Source organism: Alexandromys fortis, unplaced genomic scaffold (genome assembly GCF_014885135.2).
Source record: "Alexandromys fortis isolate MF-2015 unplaced genomic scaffold, M_Fortis_MF-2015_v1.1 scaffold_149, whole genome shotgun sequence".
In the NCBI taxonomy this organism is placed as follows: domain Eukaryota; kingdom Metazoa; phylum Chordata; class Mammalia; order Rodentia; family Cricetidae; genus Alexandromys; species Alexandromys fortis.
This window is the reverse complement of record NW_026068025.1, coordinates 1,776,514-1,796,141: the sequence shown is the minus strand read 5'-3', so window position 1 is coordinate 1,796,141 and position 19,628 is coordinate 1,776,514. Positions and strand designations below refer to the sequence as shown.

At 50.1% G+C, this 19,628-nt stretch overlaps 1 protein-coding gene and 1 non-coding gene across 2 annotated transcripts in view; both read right to left on the bottom strand.

The window, feature by feature from the left end:
* Myo15a (myosin XVA) overlaps positions 1-19,628 on the bottom strand; it is a 56,739-nt gene that overhangs the window by 5,012 nt on the left and 32,099 nt on the right. The window contains exons 48-64 of the mRNA XM_050163812.1: positions 18,939-19,050; positions 18,773-18,847; positions 18,231-18,409; positions 17,908-18,023; positions 17,634-17,706; positions 17,300-17,372; positions 17,015-17,088; positions 16,751-16,833; positions 12,519-12,649; positions 10,108-10,202; positions 9,814-9,891; positions 9,129-9,225; positions 7,969-8,129; positions 7,072-7,205; positions 5,005-5,138; positions 4,357-4,490; positions 2,731-2,871 (exon numbers count right to left, since the gene is read on the bottom strand). Of these exons, the coding sequence (XP_050019769.1) occupies positions 2,731-2,871; positions 4,357-4,490; positions 5,005-5,138; positions 7,072-7,205; positions 7,969-8,129; positions 9,129-9,225; positions 9,814-9,891; positions 10,108-10,202; positions 12,519-12,649; positions 16,751-16,833; positions 17,015-17,088; positions 17,300-17,372; positions 17,634-17,706; positions 17,908-18,023; positions 18,231-18,409; positions 18,773-18,847; positions 18,939-19,050 (1,890 nt within the window). The remainder of the gene's footprint in view (positions 1-2,730; positions 2,872-4,356; positions 4,491-5,004; positions 5,139-7,071; positions 7,206-7,968; positions 8,130-9,128; positions 9,226-9,813; positions 9,892-10,107; positions 10,203-12,518; positions 12,650-16,750; positions 16,834-17,014; positions 17,089-17,299; positions 17,373-17,633; positions 17,707-17,907; positions 18,024-18,230; positions 18,410-18,772; positions 18,848-18,938; positions 19,051-19,628) is intronic.
* Positions 13,202-13,303, bottom strand: LOC126514716 (U6 spliceosomal RNA). Its single transcript, XR_007595651.1, has one exon. It is a non-coding gene; the product is annotated as a U6 spliceosomal RNA (small nuclear RNA).

The following is a 19,628-nucleotide window of genomic DNA, read 5'->3' as shown; positions in this document are numbered from 1 at the left end:
TGTTTTGTTTTCAGATCTGAAATTGGAGCCAGGTGGTGATGACGCATGCCATTAACCCTAGCACTTGAGGCAGGTGGATCTCTGTGAGTTTGAGGCCAGCAAGTTCCAGGACAGCCAGAGCTGTTACATAGAGACACCCTGTCTCAAACAAAACAAAACAAACATGGGGCTGGAGAGATGGCTCAGAGGTTGGGAGCATTGCCTGCTCTTCCAAAGGTCCTGAGTTCAGTTCCCAGCGACCACATGGTGACTCACAACCATCTGTAATGGGGTCTGGTGCCCTCTTCTGGCCTGCAGACATACACACAGACATAATATTGTATACATAATAAATAAATAAATAAATATTAAAACAAAACAACACCAATAAAAACAGATTTAAAACTGGAGTTTTGTGAGAGCCAGTACAGCAGGGGGTTCAGCCACGTTTATTAAAGCATGCTGTACAAGATGCTCAATGGCTGTGTGTTGAATGAAGGCATGAATAAAAGACTGTGGCCTTCTATGCATACAGGACAGAGGAGGTAGCTTCTTCTTCTTCTTCTTCTTTTTTTTTTTCGAGACAGGGTTTCTCTGTGGCTTTGGAGCCTGTCCTGGCACTAGCTCTGTAGACCAGGCTGGTCTCGAACTCACAGAGATCCGCTTGCCTCTGTCTCCCGAGTGCTGGGATTAAAGGCATGCGCCACCATCGCCCGGCAGGAGGTAGCTTCTTTACAGGAGGGGGCGGCAAGGAACTGGAGAAGCCAAAAGGCCTTTATCCATCTGTAGACCATCTACTCACTCTCCCACCCTCCTTCTATTCATATACTTATCAATGCAGCAAGCACACACTAGCATCGAGTGTGCCCGGCACTGTGCTGTCCACGTGGTTCATATAAGATGGATAAGGCCCTGTCCTCACGCAGCTGATGCTCTGGTGGGGAGGCAGGCTACAGGCGAACAAATGCATAAATGCTATGCAGGGTGTGCTGAGGGCCACAGAGGCAGAGCTGGCATGTCATTAGGGAGGAGGGACAAGGAAGGCTTTTGCAAAGAGGGGCTTTTATGATGAAACCTAAGTAAAGGGAGGGAGGAAGCCCTGTGAGGAATCCAGGAAGAGGGAATGTTTCAAGTTGAGAGAATAGCCAGGGCAAAGGACCTGGGGCAAGGGGCAGATGACATCAGCACAGGGGAGCTGGAAGAGGCAAGGAGAGAGAGAGAGAGAGAGAGAGAGAGAGAGAGAGAGAGAGAGAGAGAGAGAGAGAGAGGTCAAGGAGCCGCGGAGGGAGCCTAGGGCTCCGGGTAGAGCAGGAAAGGGAAGTATGACATGTGCGCTGCCTATTTTATGTCAGCTGGGCACGAGTCAGAGTTATATGGAAGGAGGGAACCTCAGTTGAGACAATGAGTCCATAAATCCAACTGGAAGGCGTTGTCTTATTTGTGATTGATGCCCCAGGGAGGGCCCAGCTCTCTGTGGGTGGTACTATCCTTGGACTGGTGGTCCTGGGTTCTATAGAAAGCAGGCTGAGCAAGCCATGAAAAGCAAGCAAGTAAGCAGCACCCCTCCATGGCCTCTGCATTAGCTCCTGTCTCCAGGTTCCTGCCCTGTTTGAGCTCCTGTCCTGACTTCCTTCAATGATGGACTTCAATGTGGAACCGTAAGCCAAATGAACCCTTTCTTCCCCAGCTCGCTTTTGATCATGGTGTTTTATCATAGCAACAGAAACCCTAACCTCCATTGCAGAGATCATTTTGAAAGCCCTGGGGGCAGAGAGGTTGCAGGGAAAGAAATCATGGCTGCCAGAGGAAGCAGAATGGGGGAGGCAGGGCAAAGGGTGTGGCAGAAGGCCATCCAGGAACCTGGTCCTGCAGCACAGGTTCTCTAGGGCTCTTGCTGGTACAGCCAAAGGCCCAGTCTCACAGGGGAAATGGTGGGCTAGAAAGGTAAAATGAGGCCACCCCAAACCCTGTCCCTTTCTCTGCCTCAACCCTGCCTCTGTTTCTGTCTTGATGCTAGGGACCATAAGATTTAGCCAGGAGTCTAGTTCCTAGTCTAGATGTCAGCTAGGCTAGAAGTCACAAGGAAACTTTTTGGACCTTGATTCCAATCCCAGGTTCCCACAATCCAGTTACTGTGTCTTCGGCCAGGACAACCTCCTTAGATTTTCTGTGCCTAACTGTCCACTCACCAACCTTCTCTTGCTCCCTAGTAACCTCAGAAAGCTTCTGATAAGTATTATTTTTTTCTCCTTCTCCTTCTCCTCCTCTTCTTCCTCTTCTTCTTCTTCTTTATTTTCTAGGCAGGGTCTCTAACCCAGGCTGGCCTTTGTAGGATGACCTTGAACTCAGGATCCTCCTGTCTACCTTCTGAGGTTGCTGGGATTACAGGTATGTATCATGTATCACCATGTCCAGCAATCAAACCTATGGCCTCATACATGTTACACAAGTACTCTAGCTACTGAATTATACCCCCATCTCGCAGAGTTCTATTTTAACATTCAAAGAGGTCTGAGGCCTCTATTTCCCTGGTGAATCTTCCTAGTACCCTGCTAAATACATCGCTCTTCTGCAAACAACCTGGGTCTTCTCCACGGTGCTTCTTGAACTGTTTCCTGGGAAGGCCTGCATGATAACCACAGCTCTGTTGCCTGAACTGGGCTGTATGCTTCCTGGAGCATAGCCCAGACCAAAGTACAATGACAGAGCCAGAGCCTTAAGACAGGGTCTGGCTGGCGGGACTGGACTTACCTGCTCCAGCTGGAGCTGCATGGTACGCTGGGCTGTCACATCCCCCAGCGAGATCTCCACATAAGGGTAGCTGGAATTGGCCGTGGGCTGCTGAGTCCACGTGGACTGGATCTCCTTCAGGGGGATCTTCACAATTAGCTCCTGGGGATGAGGACAGAGGAGCCAGATGGCATGGATGGTGAGGACAGTCTCTACTATACCAAACCTTCTCCTGAAAGTCACATCAAACTGCAGAAGGCCCAGCCCCAGTTCCTCAGACACTCATTGACTTTGTGACTTGGAGCAGTTCATCTGACCACTCTGGATCTCAGTTTCCTCTCCAGGGGAACTGATTCAACAAATATTGATGCTTCATGCCTGAGATACAAGGGGCAGTGGGTACTGGGGGTACTTCTGGGAACACCTGTATCCCTTTATCAAAGAGCTTGATTTCTGGTACCCATGCAGAGAAAGGCCGAGTGATGGACAGTACCTAAAGGAGCTGCCTTCAATGACTGACCAATGGGGATGCAGAGTGAGGAGTCAAGGCAGCTCCTTGCCCCAGGAGAAAAAAACACACCTTAACAGGTGTGTTCTGTATTGTCTCTCAGTGTCTCCAACCTGTACACCTGTGCCTTTGCCATCCCACTTCTTCCAATGTCTCCTCGCCTCACCTCTAAGCACGCTCCTGTCCCCAAACTCACAACCCATGTTTGGTTTTTAAGAGCAGGAACTAAGAAAAGGGTGGCAAGTCCAATTCTTTAATGCTATGGAAAGCTCTAATCCCCTGGAACCTGACAATATTTGGAGGTAGCACCTGTAAAGAGAGGGTTAAAGGACCAAGGATAGAATGCTTGCCTAGTATGGGGGTCCCTGGTTCTATCCTCAGTATCACAAAGTAGAAAGATACAAGGTATGTATATGGTATATGTCTGTAATCCCATTGTTGGAAAACTGAGTCTGGAGAATCATTTAAGGCTAGCTAGGCCACAAATTTATACAGCTCCCCTGCCCAAAAGAGGTAAATCAGTTAAAATGAGGCCACTAAGTTTGGCTCCATTCCAGCAAGACTAGTGTCATTATAAGAAGAGGAAAGTTTGTCAGGTGGTTGTGGCACAGGCTTTTAATTCCAGCACTTGCGGGCAGAGGTAGATAAATCTCTGTGAGTTCGAGGCTAGCCTGGTCTACAGAGCAAGTTCCAGGACAGTCAAGGCTACAGAGAGAAGCCTGTCTTGGAAAACAAAAACAAACAAAGAAACAAAAAGTTTACTGTCTACAAGCCAAGGAGAAACCAAAGCTCCCAAGCTGCAGAAATCTTGGAATTTCAACCTCCAAAAAAAAAAAATGAGAAAATGACCTTTCATTTCATAGGGCTCCCAGCCCGATGTGCAGCCTTGACAGCATGACATACTACTGACATGCTCTTGGTGTGTTTTCCTACATGTCCCCTTCACATAGCCCGGAGGGGGGCAAAATTCTATTATTCCCTCTTTCCAAATGAAGGCTCTGTAGGAGAAGGGATTGGCTACAGACCACTGATGGAGGTAAATGCCAAGCTGGCAATCTTTGTCTCTAAGAGTAGGAGGGAATACCAAAGGATAGAAGGGCCAGGGCACAGGTGGGCAGGGCCTGGCAGAAGTCACTCACATGGGTCTTGGTGCTGAGAAAGTTGAGGCCATTATGGTTGACGGCGAGGATACAGGGGGCTGGTACTGTGATATTGCTGCAGCTCTGGATGAAGAAGAAGGAGGAGCCTAACAAGGGAAAGGCACTGAGGAGGCCTGCAGTGTGGAGAGCCTGTTATCAGGAGACCTGGGCCAGGACAACGGGACAGCCACTGCCCTGAGCTGCCAGCTGCCTGCAGAAGCTGCTCTCTGCTCAGGTCTGCCCAGACCTCTCTTCCTCCCCTCCTGGCCTCTCCCTGACCACACCTTCTAGTTCCTTCACCTTTGGCCCTATGCCTAGCATCATTTCCAGCCCAGGTGATACTTTTAGGAAAGTGGCAACAAGCCTTTTCAAAAACTGCTTTTGTGCAAAGAGATTAGCATCTCCTTGGGGCTGAAGAAATGGCTCAGTGGTTTAGGACCCAGGTTCAATTACCAGCATCCACATGGCAGCTCACAACTGTCTACAACTCCAGGATCCAACGCCCTCACACAGACATACATACAGGCAAAACACCAATAAAATAAGCACAAATAAATTGAAAAAAAAAAAAAGAAAACAGTATCTCCAACCTCCCTCTGGCTACCCTCAGTTCAGCTCTCCCGAGGTCTCCTTCCTCCCAGCTCTCACCCAGGAACTGAGCACGGGCCTGGTGGGGGCTGAGTGCCTGAGTCTGCTGCCGGTGTTGGCTAACCAGGTTGAGCCAGGTGTCACTGGTTGTGGTGTGGTAGAGCTGGCCTGGGATGTACTCTTGGACTTCACGCCTGTGTGCAGAGGGTACAAGGTTTCTGAGCACCCACCCCCCCTACTGATCCCCACTGCGAAGCAGGTGTGATACCAAGCAGACGTGACTGCCATACTCCCCTGGGATACTAACTGAAGGGGGAGCATGGGAAGGAAATACGGGGTCCTTACTCACAACTGGGGTAGTTGAGGCTCTGAGAGGTTCACCAAGGGGTCCAAGGTCATACAGTGACAGAGAAGCAGTGTAAACAGGGTAAGGTGTGAACCCACTCTGGGTTTCGTAGTTCCCGGACCCAAGGAGCTCAAGGCAAAGGGGTGAAAAGCACAAAGGCGGGGAGACTTCCAGGTGTGCAAAGCAGGAACCTGTGGGCGGAGTCCCCAGGGCCTCAGGCCCATGTCCCAGTTCCTGCTCTCACCCTCCTGTTGACTTGTGCAGGCTCTCTCTGGACAGACGTCCTGCCTCTCCGGCAGGTGGAAATAACACTAGAGTCCTGGTCCCTCCCACCTGCCCTGGCTACAGTTGGGGAAAGGGCTAGGAGAAGTTGAGGCAGCCCCTTCCCCTCCCAGAGTTCCCTGCCCTGATGGGGTAGGAAGCCAGAGGTAAATGTTGGGTGCCTTCCTCAACTGTTTCTCAAACTATTATTATTGTTATTATTGATGTGCGTTTGATTGTTGGAGACAAGGTATCACTATGTGGGCTTATGTGGCTTAAAACTCACTGTATAGACCAACCTGACCTCAAACCCAGAGATCTGCTTGCCTCTGTCTCCTGAGCGCTGGGGTTAAAGACATGCACCATCACACCTGGCTTCAGTTCTTTTCTGAGACAGGTCTCTCACTGAACCTGGCGTTCACCGATTAGTTAGACTGACTAGCCAGCAAGCACCAGGGATCCTTCTGTCTTAACTTGCTGAGCAATGGGATTGCAGGCACATGCTGCCATGTGTGGCATTCTCTGTGGGTGGTGGGACTCGAACTCTGGTTCTCGTGCTGGTGCGGCAGCACTTTATGGAGCGAGCCATCTCCCATCTCTGGAATTACACATTTAAGGGTTTCTTCTTGTTTACAATCATTCCATGAAAAGTCTGTTGGTTCAGGCCTGGAAATCTTAGCATTTGGGAGGTGGAGGCAGTTCAATGCTATCCCCAGCTACATACTGAGGCCAGCTTAGACTACACCAAAAAAAAAAAAAAAAAAAAAAAGGAAAAGCACTCTTGGTATGTGGTCTTGGGCAGTAGAGGCATGAGATACACATGGTAAAGTATCTTGCTGTTGTTCGCACAGGGCTTCTCAAAGTGCGGTCCAAGGGCTAGGAGGCCACAACCATTGCCACAGTGACGCCAACATGTCATTTGCCTTTCCCCACTCTCATCCTCTTACAAGTGAACTGTGAAGCTTCTCAGAGGCCACCATGAGATGGTGGCAGACTGACGTCCGATGAACAGTGGTGGTGTCCTCGCTCAGACACCATGAATAGTTTTCATTACATTCTACATGCGTTAACATGGAACAGCTGTGTTAGTACTGCAAATGAGTAGGCAAACTCTGTTTTGATCTGTGTTTTGGGATCAGGTTCGCACTATGTTGCCCGGTCTAGCAAGGTTCCTGGGTCAAGGAACTCAAATCCTTGATCCTTCTGTTTCAGCATCTCCAGGGCTGGGATTAGAGGCATAAGCCACCATACCTAGCTCAGTGAGTGTTTATGTGGCTACATCCTCATGGCTGTGTATAGTTTCTGTCCTACAGGGTATGTGTGTCTTGAAGGTTTCATTAATTCTTAAATTTGTTCCAAGCTATTAACAGTATGTCGCAGGAGAAGAAAAGAGCTTCAAGGCCAGGAAAGCATCTTCCAGTCTAGTTGGTACAGAGGGGCAACTGGGGCTTGGCAGTTGTGAGAAAAGAGGGGATGGGTGGTCTGCCTCCTCCCATTGAGACAAGGGGATAGGTGCTCACACACTGGGCAGGTAGAAGTGGTCCTTGGCGCGGTGCTGCAGGGAAGCCAGCTTGGACACCTGCTGCATTTGTTGCTCACTGGGCTGGCTGGCTGGCACACTGCTGAAGAGGCCCTTCAGGTAGTCAGGCAGAACCTACAGAAAGCATTGGCATGAAGGGCTGCCAGACAGGGGCGCACTCATTCACTGTCCGGGCTGCTGGGTCAGGCAATAGCATTGACTCCAGTCCTTCCCACTTCTAGGAGTTTATGGCTCATCACTTTCCTGGTTTTGTGGGGAATGAGGATAGATGCAGATGGGCTCTGAGTGATGAACACTATGAGGGCGTTTCCATGGTAACATGGAGAGAGTGGGCTAGGTAAAACAAAACATAAACAGTAGAGTGTGTGCAAATGTTCACTAGATACATGTTTCTCAAAATTGAGACCCAAGGCAGACAGCGTGTCAAGCCAGACTTCAGAGCTGCATCTAGAGTTTCTGATCCTGTAGATCTGGGGCAGAACATTAGTATCAAGTGTCTGCAGGTCCTTGAGTAAGCACACTACCAGGCTATGCAGAGGTAGGTCTCAACACTGTGTGACCCCAAAATGAAGTGGTTGTGGGTTTGAGAAAAGGTCTCTCTATGTAGCCCCAGCTGGCTTGGAGCATGCGCTGTAGACCAGGCTGGCCTCGAACTCTCAGAGATCCGCCTGTCTCTGCCTCCTGAGCACTAGGATTAAAAGCGTGCACCACCACATCCAACAACGTGGCCGTGTTTTGTATGTGGAATTGCTACAGCTTTGGCACAAGTTCCACAAAAATCTGGGTTGTGGCATGTGTGTTTTGTGACATGACAAACCCCCCCATCCCCGCTGCCATTTTATAGGGTTCAGAACAACAGAGAGGTCACATCTCTCACCTGATTGTAGTGCATGGTCACATACAGCTCATTCTCAAACTTCAGTGGCTGATCCCAAAGTACCCGCCGGAACCAGAGTGTGTAGCCACCTTCCACCTGCTCCATTTCTGAGGCCACATCCAGGATGTAGGCCCGGCTGCTCAGTGGACACACGTGCTGGCCTACGGGGAGAAAGAGGCATGGCTGGGAGAAGCACATCTTCTTTATAGCATCATGTGGCGTGGCGCACGCCTTTAATCCCAGCACTCGGGAGGCAGAGGCAGGCGGATCTCTGTGAGTTTAGGGCAAGTCTGGTCTACCAAGTGAGTTTCAGGACAGCCAGAACTGTTTCACAGAGAAACCCTGTTTTGAAAACCAAAAAAAAAAAAAAAAAGTTATAACATTAGTGTCTGGGGTGGAGGCATTTCTCAGTCATAGACAACTTGCATGAGACTCTGGGGTTGATTCCCAGTTTATCCCCCTCAAAAACAAACAAACAAACAAACAAACAACCACGGGTGTTTATACCATTAGATGCTTTGAATCATGTCTACTATATGCTCAATAAATGTTTGCTGTTCCCTGCCATCCCCTTCCCCTTTGTCCTAGCTGGACCTGGGGCAGGAAGGCTGAGGCACTCACGAAAGGATAACCAAAGATGGCTGTGACTCCCAGTTGGTGGAAGGCAAAACGAGCCTAAAGTGGGCACAGAGCAAACTGGAAGGGCTTGGGGTTGTATGAGGTTCCCTGTGTACCCAGAGGCCCCTGAAAGACCTTAGGAGACTTTAGGAGGGGCTTACATTCTACTTGGGGTGCTGGAGAGTGGGAGCAGGTGCTCCTATGTGGGCTTCAGGAGTCTGGTTTTATGGGTGAAACTTTCCCCAAGTGTAAGGGACTAGAGAGCAGCTTTTCTGACTGAGGAGGCCCTGAGAGACCAAAGCAGGGTTCAGAGGCTCTCTCCTCCATGAACCCCAATCTAAAGGGGAGACAGACTTGTGCAAAACATAACAAAGTGGGAGAAATAAATGGCTTGGGGAGAGAGCTCAGTGCACACAGAGGTCCTTTCTCTGGGAGGTTAAAGGTTTCAGAGAAAGTGACCTTTGGCCTGGCCATCCCCCATGGCAAAAGGTGGGGCTAGGCCATGAAGGAGCCTAGAATGTTCAGTCCTCTTGGCTACTCACCTCGGCTGGTGACGACAAAAATGACATACTCATCGAAGGCTTCAGGACGTGTCAGGGCCATCTCAGTGCAGAGCCCCTCTATGACATCCAGAGCCACCTGGGAAGGCCAGAGAGGAAAAGCTTGTCCCCAGCCACTAACAGAGAGGCACAGAACTCCGTACTCAACCTGTCAGAGCACAGCTTGCGGAACTGGCCCTTGATTTGCCTTTTCACATTCTCTGTGCGACTCTGGGCTGTGTGACTCATAGCTTCTAGAAGTCTCAGTTTGCCGTTACCCACCCAGTATCTATAAGGTACCTATTGCAAGAGCCCCTGCAGGACCAAATTCCAGAGAAACCAGGCCCAATACTTAAAATTGTATAGTTATTTGCATGTGACCCATCATGTATCCTCCTTAGACTTTCTATCTCTGGCTGATGGTACCAGATAAAGTAGACTGTTGTTGGACATTGTCATACAGAATTGTTTCGAGAAAGGCAAGAAAAGAATCTGTCCCAATGTGGCTTTTCCCAAATATTTCCAACTGCTGATGCTGAGCCCACAGTAGTGGAGGTCCAACTAACCTCAAGCCCTATCTCATGGTTCCGGGTGAGAGTCTCTGGACCACTGATGCTCACTTCATCTAACCCAGAGCCTGGCATCCCTACCCTTCCAGCTCCAGCTTATTGAGATGCTCCTCACTTACAGTGCATGTTTTGATTTTCAGATGGCGTTCAAGACCTCCTGGAAGAAGAAAGAGCTGCCTCTTGGAACTTCGGCCTGCCTAGGGTAGATAAGCAGAAGAAAGTTGAAAGCCTGGACCCTATCACTCCCATGGAGGTCCCCATACCCAGAGGCATGTCTGGGCAGGAGCCATTATGTACAGGGATTGACAGGAGCCATCCTCACACACCATGTAAGACACGTGCACCTAGCAAAGGGTTCTGGGCAGAGCTCATGTCTCCCACTCATCTTGACCCCAGTCCTACTGTAGGCTCACCAGCATAGCTCGAAGTTCCATACTACTGGGGAGCTCCAGACGGCCCCCGAAACGCAAGGTCTTCTGCAGATTCTGTTCACAGGCCTTGGCAATCCCTGTAGAGGCAGAGAGCTGTGGCCATGCTCAAGGTTGACCAAGGATGGAAAAGGCTTCTCTTACTCAAGCCATGAGCCCCCTGCATCCCTTCAATAAGGAATAGGTCTTGTTGAGGAACATGATCTCAACATGATTCACCAAGATTAAGACCTGAAGCGTAAGAGCAAAATGCAAACTTACGTTTCATGGGATTATAAACTTGCCTTGCTCTTGGCTTTGTATAGACCTAGAGATATCTATGCTCCTTAGCTGTTGACTAGGTTGCTCATCCTCAACTGGTTCTACAGATGACATGATGGTGCCCAGTCTCTCTCAACTGGAACTTCATGTCAAGTGCCCTGTTTCACTGTGCATCATAAGACAGATACCCCCACCGTCTGTGCTCCATGCATCAAAGCTAAGCAGTATACTTTCCCTGCCCACGTATGGAGTCAGGAATTCTTGGGCACATTCTTCCGTCATCTCCCATCTAGCCCTCCCCTAGGTATATATATATCAGTTAATATCAGAGGGAGATCAGGGGGAGGGCTCCCTTATGTCCTCTATTGCCACAATCACTCTAATTGATTAAAGGACCCTGGTCCCTCTAATTTTTGAAGATAGGATCTCAGTTCATGTACTCATTAATTTTTGTCAACTCGACACACACTAGAGACACCAAGAATAGGAAACCTCAGCTGAGGAAGGGCTCCATCATCCTGGCCTGTGGAGATGTCTATGGGGTGTTATGGAATATTTGTATAACTATGTACAGATGTGCTGTATTTGTTTAATTATGTAAAGATGTGTTGCTGTTTTACCTTGCCTGCCTAAGGCACCTGATTGGTCTAATAAAAAGCTGAATGGCCAATAGGGAGGGAGGAAGTATAGGCAGGACTTCTGGGCAGGGAGAGTGAGTAGGAGAAGGAATTTGGGCTCAAAGGAAAAGAAAGAAAAAGAGATGCCAGGGGCCAGCCAGCCATGGAGAAAGCAGAAAAGCAGGACACACAGAATGAATAAAAGGTAAAAAGCTCTAAGGCAATGCATAGAGGGATAGAAACAGGTTAAGTCAAAAGAGCTAGTGGGACAAGCCTAAGCTAAGGCCAAACATTCAAAATTAGCAATAAGTCTCTGTGTTTTTATTTGGGAGCTGCTTGGTGGCCCAAAGGAAATTCCAACTACAACGGGGCATTTTCTTGAGTAACGATTGGTGTGAGAAGGCCTTGCCCACTGCAGTTGGTCCCACCCATGGCCAAGTGGTCCTGGGAGGTATAAAAAAGGTGACTGAAAGCTGGGCAATGGTGGCACATGCCTTTAGTCACAGCACTTCAGGAGGCAGAGGCAAGAAGGTCTCTGAATTCAAGGTCAGCCTGGTCTACAGAGGGAGTTTCAGGACAGTTGGGACTACACCAAGAAATCAAATGTTTAAAAAAAAAATGCCGGGCGGTGTTGGCGTATGCTTTTAATCTCAGCACTTGGGAGGTAGAGGCAGGCAGATCTCTGTGAGTTTGAGGCCAGCCTGGGCTACAAGAGCTAGTTCCAGGACAGGCTCCAAAGCTACAGAGAAACCCTGTCTCGAAAAACAAAATAAACAAACAACAACAAAAAACAAGCCATGGCACTACTTCAGCTTCTATCTCCAGGTTCCTGCCTTGAGTTCCCGCCCTGGCTTCCCTCCATGGCATGGCAAATTGTAAGATATAAAATGAAACAAACCCATTTGCTCCCCACAGTTGGTTTTGGTCATGCTGTTTTATCATAGCAGCAGAAATGACAGCATGTATGGTATGTATCCCATGCTGCCCTGGGGCCTCTAATTTTCCTGCCTTAGTTTCCTGAGTGCTGAGACACATCACCATGCTTTGGCTATGCCTTAGAGTTGCTATGGAAACAAAGCTAGAAGCAGCCCCTTTCCCATTATGGTGGAAATAAAGCAGAGACCGTGTTGCCAGCTGCAGACCACTAAAGACCCTGGAGGAGTAGAAGCAGCGTCCCTCTTTGGTGTTCTAGGTTCTCGCCTACCTCCTCCATTTCTCCTATATGTCACGCTCTCCATTTCCGGGTCTTGACTTCTGCAGAGTCCACCTGGAAATTCTTTCTGCGCAATCACTACCCAGGGCAATTCCTACTCCAGGAAACCTTCCCTGGACACACCCACGTGAGGTCAGAGGAGCCACTGCACCAACCCCCTTGGGATAGCCATGCAAGTCTGCAGAACCTTTCATATCCGTTCATCCTGCCTCGGCACCTGCCAAGGGCCAGGCTCTCTGGTTTGGCCAGCCCGTGGATGAATGCCCTGTCCCTATGTGTGGGTGTCCCCACTCACGCTGCCTCACCTTGGAAGGGCAGTCCTGGAGTCCGGCTCACATGTTGGAGGAAGCGAATGAGGTATGGATAGAATACCTCAGAGCAGCCGTAGTAGGCAGCCATGATGTACAGCAGCCTCCAGCCTCGCTGACAGCTGTCCCTGGAAGCACACAGGGGTCACGTCATAGGTGGCTTGGAGATGGACACAGGATCCACGACTGGTCAGTTAAAGTTCAGATCCAAGCTGGCCAACATCTGTGTCTTGAGCCATCTTGGTTGGTTCGAGAATGAACATGAGACCAGTCGAGGCCAATATAGCTAGATTTGGGGGTTTCTTTCGAAAAGCAGATAAATACAGCCTTTTCAATGTGACCATATTTGAGAAGAGGACTAGAGGAGTCCTGGCATGAGGTTTGGGTTTAAACAGAAGGCCAGAGATGCAATCCTGATCAGCTGTCCCATCCATCATGATTGTCTCAGGCCCCGACTGTCTTGCAAGGCAGCCTGACAAGTGGTTACAACCATGGCATCTCCTTCTGAGAGGCACTTTTCCCCTCTGGCTGACAGCAAGCTTAGCCTGCTCTTTCTCCAGCATGAGATTCCTAGAGAAATTCCAGAGTCTTGTCCATTGTTTCAGCAGTCTGATAGATAAAGGGGAGGGATTTCATTCACAGCGGTTATAATCCCCCAGTCTGTTCTTCCTTCTTTCTTTTTAAGTATGGAATGCTTCATAAATTTGAATGTCATTCTTATGCAGAGGCTATGTTAATCTTCTCTGCATCATTCCAATTTTAGCACACACACACACATATGTTGCAAAAACGAGCATTCCATTCTTTGTTTTTACATCTCATGCCCATGACTGAAGTAACTGTCATAACCACAATACAAGTAGGAACCGGGATTAGAAGATATTCAGTCAGTGTTGGGCAGCTGTGTATAAGAATCATTTCTTTCCTCTTTTTAGAGATTGTGTGTGCATGATGTGTGTGTGTGTGGGTACAGATATACCACGGAGAGCATATGGAGGCCATGGGACAGTGTTTGAGGTCAGTTCTCTCCTTCCACTTCTGCATGGGCTCTAGGGAATGAACTCAGGTTGTCAGGCTTGCAAAACAAGCAAGCAAGTACTTCACGAGTCCTTCACTCGCTGAGCCATCTTGCTTGCCCCTTCAGGACCATTCCTCAGGCTGGGAAGATGATAGGTGGCAAAGAGCTTGTTCTGCAAGCATCAGAACCTAAGTCTGCATCCCCAGCACCGAGGTAAAGCTGGGCATGGCAGCATGGGCCAGCAACCCCAGTGTGGAGCCCTACCCTAGGATTCTGACTCTCGCCCACCTCTGCCACAAACTCCACTTCTGGACCTTTAGTCCTGAGCATCAGGAAATGAAATCCCTTCCCTGCACTCACCCCCACGGTAATCCCTGCTCCAGGAAGCCTAACCCTGGCCACTATCTGGGGGATGGATGCAGGTAGATGTTCCTGGAGCTTACTGGCTAAAACAGTGAGAACTTAGTTTAGTGTGAGGATGGAAGAAAGGATGGGAGGAAGGAAGGAAGGAAGGAAGGAAGGAAGGAAGGAAGGAAGGAAGGAAGAAAAGTAGGAGGAAGGGGAGAGAGGGAAGAAGGAAGGAAGACAGATGAAGAACAATAGAGGAAAAACTAGAGAGAGTCGACCTCTGACCTCCATGTATGCATGCACAGGTGAGCACACACACACACACACACACACACACACACACGAGTGAGTGAGCGAGAGAGAGAGTTGTTATGGAGCCCAGGGTGACCTCAAATCTAAGATCCTTCTACTTCAGCCTCCGATGTGCTGGGATTACAGGCAAGGGCTGGGATTACAGGCAAGGGCCACTGTGCCCAGTGTGGCTTTATTTCAACCCCTCCAGCCACCCCCATCTGAACAACATTCTCATCTCATTAACCCTCTGGGGGTTTGACCTCAACTGTCCTTTATTGTGGGAATGACTGAGCTCTGTCTCAGTGGTTCTGATCAGACCCCTCATTCAGGGGCATGGCAAACGACAAATGTCAAGGAATTAGTGCCAATCAGACCCTTTATGGAGAATTTTAAGCAGCCAAGAAACATAAAAAGGCCGGACAGTGGTACTCCCAGCACTCAGGAGGCAGAGGCAGGCGGATCTCTGTGAGTTCGAGGCCAGCCTAGTCTACAGAGCGAGTTCCAGGATAGCCAGGGCTACACAGGGAAACCCTTGTCTTGGAAAAAAAAAAAGATATAAAAAGAGTAGCTCTTAGGCCAGGTGTAGCTGGAGTCCATTGCCCGTCCTGTGATTATCAGCACCTCAAAAGTGCTGTGTGCGTTCTTTTATATTCACTCACACAAGTGTGCGCATGCCCTTGTACATATATGAAGGGCAGAGGACAACCTGCGGGAGTCAGTTCTCCCTTCTACCATGTGGGTTCCAGGGATTAAAGCCAGGCTGCCAGGTTTGGGGCAAGCATCTTTGCCATCTGAGTCATCTTACTGTCCCCCACTCCGCTTTTTTTCTTGGTTTTTCTTTTTTTTTAATATTTTATTATTTATTATGTATACAACATTCTGTTTGTATGTATGCCTCCAAGCCAGAAGACTCCATTACAGATGGTTGTGAGCCACCATGTGGTTGCTGGGAATTGAACTCAGGACCTTTGGAAGAGCAAGCAATGCTCTTAAACCTCTGAGCCATCTCTCCAGCCCTCTGCTTTGTGACAGTCTCAGGTAACCCAGGCTGGCTTTGAACTCAGTCTGTAGCCAAGGACAACCGTGAACTCCTGCTTCTCCCACTCGCACTCCTGAGCACTGGGATAACTGACAGGCCACCACACCCAGATTTTGCACAGGTTCTTTTTGTCAGAAGCTGTGTACTTCAGAGGCTGGAGAGATGCCTCCTAGGGTGAAGGCACTTCTACCAAGCACGGTGACCTGAGATCAGTCCTGGGGACCCCTGTGATAGAATGGACACCCAACTCTCACAGATTTTTCTCTAACCGCTGCACATAGACTGTTGTACGCATGCACCATCATGGCTACCACCCTACCACTATATGTGTTTGTCTTTCCAAGTTGGACTTCAAGGGTGAAGTTTCTTTAAAATCCAAAATGAAGTTCACTTATTGCTCTGCCTTACCAAATAGAGCTAAAAGGCAACCGAAGTGGAAGATTAGAGAAGCCCTGGAACACAGAGATTCCAGGGGTTGTGTGGGACTATCTGGTCTTTCCTCTCCTGTCCAGGGTCCACTTGCTTGAGTGGCTGGCTTGGCAAAATTGCTACTGGAGTCGCCCACTCTCAGCAGGCCATCCGAACAAGTAATGGGGAATTCAGAAAAGAGGAATTTTAGTCAGGGTGGCCACATTGGCAAGAGAACCCCCACAAGTGCCTCTTCTTAGATTTGAGAATTCTTGTAGCAAATCAAGTCTGGTATGGCTTTTCTAGTGATTTCTGAGCTAAAAACATGTTCCCCCAAACTGTCACTTTGCTAACTGTGAGAGAGACTGTATGGGAATGCTATCGGTCTAGAAGAAAAGTAGGCCCAGAGGATGGGGAAGCTTGCCGTGTTCCTAAATATTTGTAACTATTATTCTTTGTATGTGGGCATGAGAATGCAGGTGCTGGCAGAGACCAGAAGATAGAGCTGGATCTCCTGGAACTGGAGTCACAGGCATGCCGAACTTAATTCCTCTGGGAAGGCAGCAAGCATTCTTTTTTTGTTTGCTTGTTTGTTTGTTTGTTTGTTTGTTTGTTTGGTCGGTTTTCAAGACAGGGTTTCTCTGTGTAACAGTCCGAGCTGTTCTAGAACTAGCTATTGTAGACCAGACTAGCCTCGAACTCACAGAGATCCAGTTTCCTCTGCCTCGCGAGTGCTGGGATTAAAGGTGTGCGCTACCATTGCCTGGCAAGCATTCTTAACCTCTTGGCCACACCCCCATCCCTGAAAGCTTGTTTCCTAATGGTATCTGGACCCAACTGTGCCAGAAAGCACATCCCGACTAAATTTCAGCCACTTGAACCAGCAGGGTTTCACTTTTGCTCAAACCACCCTGAGCTGGATTTCTGTAACATGCAGCCAAGAATCTGAACATAAACATTATCATTGCCTCTTTCATAGAGGAAGAAAGGGCAGAACGGCATGCTCCAGACCAAGCAATTCCCAAAACATAAAGCAGGGACAAAGGTGAGGGGTGCGAGGCTGGGGAGGGAGAAGTTCTGGGACAGGGGAGTGTGGGGACAGTGGGTCAGGAGCTGACTTACTGCTTGGAGCTGGTGTTGTCTGTGATCTGCTTTACAATCTGGCAATAGCATTCGTCTCGCATGACCTCATGATCTCCGCAAAACTGTAAAAAGGGAGGCCAGATCATTGTCAGGTCAGGAAGTTCTCAGCCCTCTGAGCACCAGCAGGATGAATTCATTCCTCTCTGGGCAGCATGAGAGGTTTCCCACTGACTATAACCGGCAGATGAGGAAACCAAGGCACAGAGCAAGATGGCAGCAGGAGGCTCATGCTTCAGGACTGACCTTCAGGAGCGTGCAGAGAACATCCAGTTCATTCTGGCCCTTCAGTGGGGCGTCTCCCATGAACCTCATCACAGCTGTAGGAGAGACCCATCCTGCTCAGGACCACCATGCCCCCGCTGCCCATCCCAAGAGGCCCAAAGGTCCATTTCTTCTCTGAGAGGCTGCAGCTGAGACAGCTAGAGGCTTCCGTTTTCTTCAAAGTGTCTCAGACTTGGGGAAAAGAAAACCCAGAACCAGAGAAGAGCGGTAACGAACACGGGTTACACAGTGCTACATCCCACACACCTAGGAACATGTCAACCGCCATCTTGTTGAGGTTGTTGTCACTGAGTTCAATGAGGGATTCCTGGATTGGGGCCTGTGAGGAGACCAATGGGTTGTATCACGATGGAGCTGGGACTCGGCAGAACGGAAGAGTTCTGCACTGTGCTTTCAGGCTATATTATGACAGGAGGGCCCCCGTCACAAAATAGGGACAGACACTGTGCTGCAGGGGCTCTGGCTCTGTATGCTGAGAGCCAGAGGCTTTCAATGGGGACAAGCATTTGCTCCAGGGGACAGAAAGAGGATTTCTGCATCACCACTTTACAAAACAGGAAACTGAGGCACAGTCATGCACCTTAGTGAAGCAAAGCATGTCCTCCAGAGTTTTGGATTCCTGGTCCTCCTTAGGCTTCAGCTTGAGGCCGTCCCTGCAACAGATGGGCGCCACTACCCAGTCCTGCCTCCCAGCCTTTGGCCACACCTTTGCTCTTTTCAGTTGTTCTACCGGCACCCAGAGGCTGAGACTAAGGGGTCTCCGGACCCACCCACCAGAAGTGAGGCTGGGAGCCCTACAGACCGAATTCAAGGCAACACGGAGATGGGGAGGAGGAAGATGGATCACTACCCACCGGGGACGCCTCCCAGGGTCTCGAAAATACTTCTGGGCAAATTCTAGCAATGTGCTCGATGGGAGTACCACGGCGTCCTCTCCGCTGTCAGCGGAACGCGTCCTGACTGGAGGACCCTGCGGGACAGGTGCAGTTGCCAAAGGCCTAACACCCAGCCCGATCCTCCTGTGAAAGCTTACCTCCCAGTCACAGGTCTGGACCCTTCAAGCCTGCCCCATTCACCACTTGTGTTGACAGACACCGCCCTCCAGGCCAGTCCCTTGCATGGGATTGGCTGCATCCTACAGCTGGCCCGCCCTTGGAGTTTCTGCCCTGCCCCTCACCTCTCTCCGGAGCCCCACCTCCCGTGCCGCTGCTGCCGAGGCCACTGCAGCCGCCACCGCTGCAGCCCGGCCCCGGCCCGGCTCAGCCGGGAGCTGCAGGAAATCTGGCGCAGCGGCGGGCTGCACGAGCTCGGAAGGAAAGCGACCCACGCGCCCGTGGACGGCCCCGAACCGCCAGCCTAGGGACAAGTAGAGGAAAACAGGAAGGTCTTGTCTTGGGACCGAATGAGTCCTTTGAGGAGGCCTGTGCGCCCCCTTGAGCCATTCCTAGTACTATTTTTGTCTTTGGTTTTTTGTGATACTGCGGACGAATGCCAGGAGTCACAGGAAGATAGAGAGTGTAGGCCACAGGCATGGAGACACACCTCATCCATATATGCAGGCAAAGCTTGGGTTGAAGAGCTGCTGGCCGGCAATGTCAGGTCACCTTAGGAGACCAAGGGGTCACCAATAGACTCTTATCATGAGTCTGCAGTGTGTTTGGAACCTGGTCTAGCACTCCTGTCTGGTGCTCCAGGTTTGGGGCATCCACAAACTCTTACCAAAGTCAGGGCCTCTCCGCCGCAGCTCTTCCAGGTACACCAATTTCTTGCGGACCACGCAACCAGCGCTGTAGCCTGCGGAAGGAGCTTGCATCAGCATGTACCAGGGACGCCATTTGCTCAGCTGTCCCTCTCTAGGGCACGTCCACCCAGCCATGGAGCTGACCCACTCTAGGTGGTTCCAGTCGCTGCAGGTGGATGATGTCACCCTTGTGGAAGGATAAGAGCTCCGGGTCTTTAGACAGGAAGTTCCTCACTGCCACCACATAATCCGAATCCTAGAAAACACCAGGAATAGAGAGAGTGCTTTGTACTGCCTCCATTCCAGGGGCTTCCCTCTGCTGCTTCTTCCATTCTCCCAAGCCATCAGAGAAGGCACAATCCTTAGGTGGCAGGAGGAAGTGTTCCCTAGATGGGCAGAGGGTAAGCCATTGGACAGAATGGGAGCCTGGAATTGCTGGGCACACTCTTGTGCCTTAGCCACTGATCCCTCCCAAAACTGTCCTCTGGATCCCCCTAGAATGGGTGCTGGGCCTGGGATAGATCCTGCCAAAGTGCAGGGGTAAACAGAGGAGGAGGTTCGGAGGACAAAGAATGCAGTTTTGCAGAGACAGGAGGTGCATCCCACACTGCTGAGGGCAGGTGTGAAGAAGATGCCGGGAGGCAAGAGAGAAGAGGCATGGTGAGGGGAAGACACAGCTCATTGCAGAGGTCTGTGGGTGTGTCCTGTGGTGAGGGGGCACAGCTCATTGGCAGAGAGCTCTGTGGGTGTGTCCTGTGGTGAGGGGAAGACACAGCTCATTGGCAGAGAGCTCTGTGGGTGTGTCCTGTGGTGAGAGGAAGACAGCTCATTGGC